Source organism: Diuraphis noxia, unplaced genomic scaffold (assembly GCF_037042655.1).
Source record: "Diuraphis noxia isolate RWA-SAM2 unplaced genomic scaffold, SU_Dnox_SAM2 contig0002, whole genome shotgun sequence".
In the NCBI taxonomy this organism is placed as follows: Eukaryota; Metazoa; Arthropoda; class Insecta; order Hemiptera; family Aphididae; genus Diuraphis; species Diuraphis noxia.
The window spans coordinates 14,321,756-14,326,662 of NW_028301712.1; the positions used below are offsets into that span (position 1 = coordinate 14,321,756).

General features: G+C 30.8%; 1 protein-coding gene across 1 annotated transcript; it reads left to right on the forward strand.

Annotated features, from left to right (window-relative positions):
• The first annotated feature begins 3,065 nt into the window (after positions 1-3,065).
• On the forward strand, positions 3,066-4,907 carry LOC107166093 (beta-1,4-mannosylglycolipid beta-1,3-N-acetylglucosaminyltransferase brn-like). The gene is made up of 2 exons (XM_015514627.2): positions 3,066-4,038; positions 4,133-4,907. The coding sequence occupies exons 1-2, from the start codon at positions 3,269-3,271 to the stop codon at positions 4,449-4,451; spliced, it is 1,089 nt and encodes a 362-aa protein (XP_015370113.1). The 5' UTR covers positions 3,066-3,268; the 3' UTR covers positions 4,452-4,907.

The following is a 4,907-nucleotide window of genomic DNA, read 5'->3' on the forward strand; positions in this document are numbered from 1 at the left end:
ATATATATCTAATAAGAAATACATTTTTTCTAATAAATATTATCATAAGACATCAAAGTTTTATGCGCGATGTAGTGTATGTAGCATTTTATAAAATATTATGATGTATTACGTTAAATTACATTATTATTTATTACTGTAAAATTTAAAAGTGGCCCAATTTTCAGGTGTCGGGTTCACCTGTCACAAATGTAAAATTTTGGGAGAGTCCGTTTTCGACTAAAAACATACCGTTCCCTTTTCAATCAAATTAAAAATAGGTTGATTCCATTTTCGCCCAAAATAAAAATTTATATAATAAATGTAAAAAAATAAAATAATAATATACAATTTATGTCAATAATTATTAAGTATACCGTGTACCTAATATTAATATATATAATAAATAATTTTGAAAATTATACGATACAAAAAGTTATTTAATATATAAATACTATTAAGTCTAATCTTAGACAAGAGTCTAACCTGGGGCCCACACTTCAAAACTAAAAGAAAGACTCTTAACACCAGATTTCATCTCTTACGGCCTATCCACAAGTCCAAACTCTCTATTGATAACAGTGGCGTGGCGAACTTCATTAAGTTATGAGGCACAGTTATATTGTCAGACCAACTACCCACTCCACCCATCACAAAAAACATTAAAAAATGTTTTTAAGATAAAATAAATTTATTCATTTAAATAATAATGCTTTTTTAACACATCAGATGATCTTTGAGGACACCCACCACATATAGTCCTTTGTCACACCACTGATTGATAATAAATAACTAATATGCAAATCAATGTTAAAACTTATCTGGGCCTACGGTATCCAAATATGGGGATGTGCCAAACTTTCCCAAATACTAATATTCAAACCTTCCAGTCTATTTCCCTTCACCTAATAGCCTCTGCGCCATGGTACGTCTCAAACCTCTCACTACATAAAGATCTTAAAATTGAAACAGTCTCCAAAACAGCTAAAAACTATTACAAAAATGTACACACCAAAACAACTAACCACACAAATCCGTTGATTTCTAACTTGGCCAATGAATACTTGCCTAATAACCCCCCACGTCGATTAAAAAGACACTGGTGTCGTGATCTCCTGAATCCCGATCTACACTAATTTAAAAAAAATAAACACTCCCTCTCCCAAGTTAGAGGGTATCCACACTGGTGGGCTTCTCTCCTCACGTCACTCACGTTATGTTATTTATTATTTATCAAATTTACTTATTGTATGCACAAATATTACAGATTGTAAATATTCTATTTTATCAAATAAAAAAAAAAAAAAAACTGCAAGATTGATCGTTATACATATTTTAGAGTCACTATCTTTTATAGCACAGGTAAAATATCAATAACTGATTTTTATATATATTATACATAAAAAATAATTTTAATTTATAGATATTCTTATATTTTAAATAATTTTCTACGTTTTATTTTAGAACATTTTTATTTTGTGTTTATTACACATTTATTTATTTTTATTTTTATTCAACTTTGGTTTTGGTTGAAAACGGCCATGCCCAAAATTTTAATGACGCAATTACCGTATACGTTTTAAAAATAGGTAAATTTTGGTTGAATTCTCCGGCACCTTAAAATAATATTAGTATATAAAAATGAATCACTGAACAGAAAAATCGAGTTGAATAATTTGGATAATCCGTGAAATCCAAATTTAACAAATCCGAACATTATGTCCACCACTATATAGGTACGCGTCGCGCGTGGCAATTAATAGTGTTGAGCACATGTGTAAAAACGTAAAATCATAAATTAGGAAAGCTATAACTTTTAAAATAATTTTACATCATCGTTTTAAGCATGAAAAAACGCTAAAAAAAATTGAATCGAGTGGAGATTGGTAAATTGCATTTTAGTCATACGTTATTAATAATTAATTAATTATTATATTTACCTTTCGCTATCCTTTGGAAATCTATGAAAACTAACATTTGACAATGGTCCATATCTATTAGAACAAGCTAAACACTTAATATCCATTTTGAAGTGAAAATGAAAACAAATATGTGTATAAAAAACGTTTCTTCTTTTAATGGTAGGATAAAAACTCAGAAATCAGAATAGACAATAGTAAACGGTTACGGTAAACAAGCCGACCCTAGTTGTATCTAGGCATTTATATTTTTATACGAGGCAGTAAACGTTTACATAATACGAGTGATCTTGGGTCTAACATCATACTGGTGCAGTAAATGTTTCCATGTCTTCGGAGGTTCAGACTTCAGATAATGGGTAAACAAGTCGACCCCAATTATTAGCCTGCTGATACCATCACCATTCACCATTGTTTTTTGCTATCACCATAATATTCACTACAGCAGCAGCTTGTGTTATAAAAATGTATTAGCTAATATTTATTTTTATGTTATGATCACGGACATGGATAATAAAAGAATGGATAGGCCATCAGGCCTTATCGCACGGGCATGAACAATGAGAACGGGTTTTATCAGTATAAAAATATCAAAATTGCTATAAAATAAAAATGATAATACCCCTTACTAAAGTGAGAGCACTATATAAAAAGCAATCTGTCTCTCATCCACATTCCGGCCCGCAAACCCCTTTGTTGTTAATATAGCAATGGCCTATCCATTCTTTTATTATCCATGATCACGGACTACAACACAGGAGTGTGTGGAGACGTTATGGGAGGCGGGTGACGGGAGACCGGCCCGCCGAGTGTCCGCGAGAGAGGTGTAGAAAGGGTAATAGTACGTGAGCTAATCTAGCGCAGCCTGGCTTACCACAGGCATACTACCCATTTCTTAAAACTATAAACGTGAGCGTAACGTGCGTCCATGCTTTACAGTTAGGAATGTTGGGGTGGAACATAATATAATATGACAATATTATGCTATAGTTAGTGCTTTTTATAATATAATATTTATGTAGGTTTATTTGGCGGGAATGGTTTTTCATTAAAGTATAGATGGCGCTAGATTCGCTCATGTATGATTCCCCCTCGTACACCCCTCTCATAGACACTAAAGAAGCCCGGCGGCCGGCGGTAACGGGTAAACGTCTCGTTTCCTGTCCACTACCACTAGTCCAGTGTTGTGGTCCGTGGTTATGATAATTATGTATTAATGTGTGATAGTACGAGCATGAGTAATTTAGATCGGACTTTGCAGTTACGGCCACACCCGGCGGTCGGCAATCGGCATATTCCGTGCCCCGTGATTATAATTTTCCATCATGATTTTATAAATAATATGAGTTTTACTAGTGTTAACTTTCATTATGTCAATTCAATATATTATGGTCTACTCCATTCACAATTTATTTAAATTGAAAAAATATTTCAAGTATATTTTTATAATTGCATTAGGGTTACTGTATTATTTTGGTGTTTTCACTCATTTTTTTGAGTTGGACTATTATTCTCAATTTGTATATCCACTAGAAACCAACATTTCAAAGTGTGTGATCAACGCACAGTCTGGTGAACCTGATCAATTACATTGTATTAATATAAATGTGTTAAATTATGATCTACTGTTATCAAATGACACTAAATGTAATAGAAACATTCATTTACTGGTATTGGTTAAATCAGCATTAAATCATTTTGATAGACGAAGAACTATTCGACAAACTTGGGGATTTGAGAATCGATTTTCTGATGTACCAACTAGAACAGTTTTTATAGTAGGAAAGTCCTTTGATTTAAATTTAGAAAAACGAATTAAAGAAGAACATGAAAAGTATGGTGACATCGTACAGTATGATATGGTCGATGAATACTACAATAATACCATCAAAACTTTGAATGCAATTAAATGGGCTTCAACGCATTGTAATGATTCAAGATTCTATTTTTTCTCAGATGATGACATGTATGTTTCTATTAAAAATGTATTACGATATTTGCGAAACCCAACCGAATATCCAGAATATTTAAGCAAAGAAGTTAAAGGAAAGCAATCTAAGCATAGCTTGCCATCAGATGTGGTATTATTTACTGGATACGTTTTTAATTCTTCACCATTGAGACATCAATTTAGTAAATGGTATGATAATTTCATTTTTTACTAGTTTTTTTATTTTAATGCCTACCTACCTAGATCTAATAATTCAAATTTGTATTCCTTTTATTTGTAACAGGTATGTCTCCCTTTCGGAATATCCATATCATATGTGGCCTCCATACGTCACAGCTGGTGCGTATATGTTATCCAAAGCAGCTTTAGTCAAATTTTATTATGGAAGTTCTTATATAAAGAGGTTTCGATTTGATGACATTTACTTAGGACTGCTATCAAAGAAATTAAATATAAAACCTCTTCACTGTGAACACATATATTTTTATAAGAAGCATTATTCTATTAGTGGTTATAAATATGTTATAGCTAGTCATGGATATCATGATAGCGAAGAGCTACTTAATGTTTGGACGGATCAAAAAAGTAATGGAAACGCATAAGACTAATTTGTATTGATCTAAAATTAAAATTAATTTATTATTTTTATGTTACCTTAGATGATAAAACAAAATATGAGTATATTTTTTAAATTTAGATTTTATTGAGAACAAATTTATCATAGAATATAGTTATTATATAATTTTATACAGCCCTAAACAAATTTGTAAAATATTTAGTTTTATAAGATTTTTTTTTACTAACAATTATTTGTACTAATTTTATTGTTGTGCATGCCTAACAAAATCAAGAGATTCTATGATATAACTTTTGATGGATGCAGTTTACTAAGTTAACTGTAATTTTTAATGGAATTTTATTTGATCATGTGAAGTGAGGTTCTTAATTCTACTGTTATCAACATATTATTTTAATGGATAAAATGTATTTCTGTGATTATCTTAAATGTATAAATCTAGAAGTTAGTAACAATATAATCATCTATTTTATTTATTCAA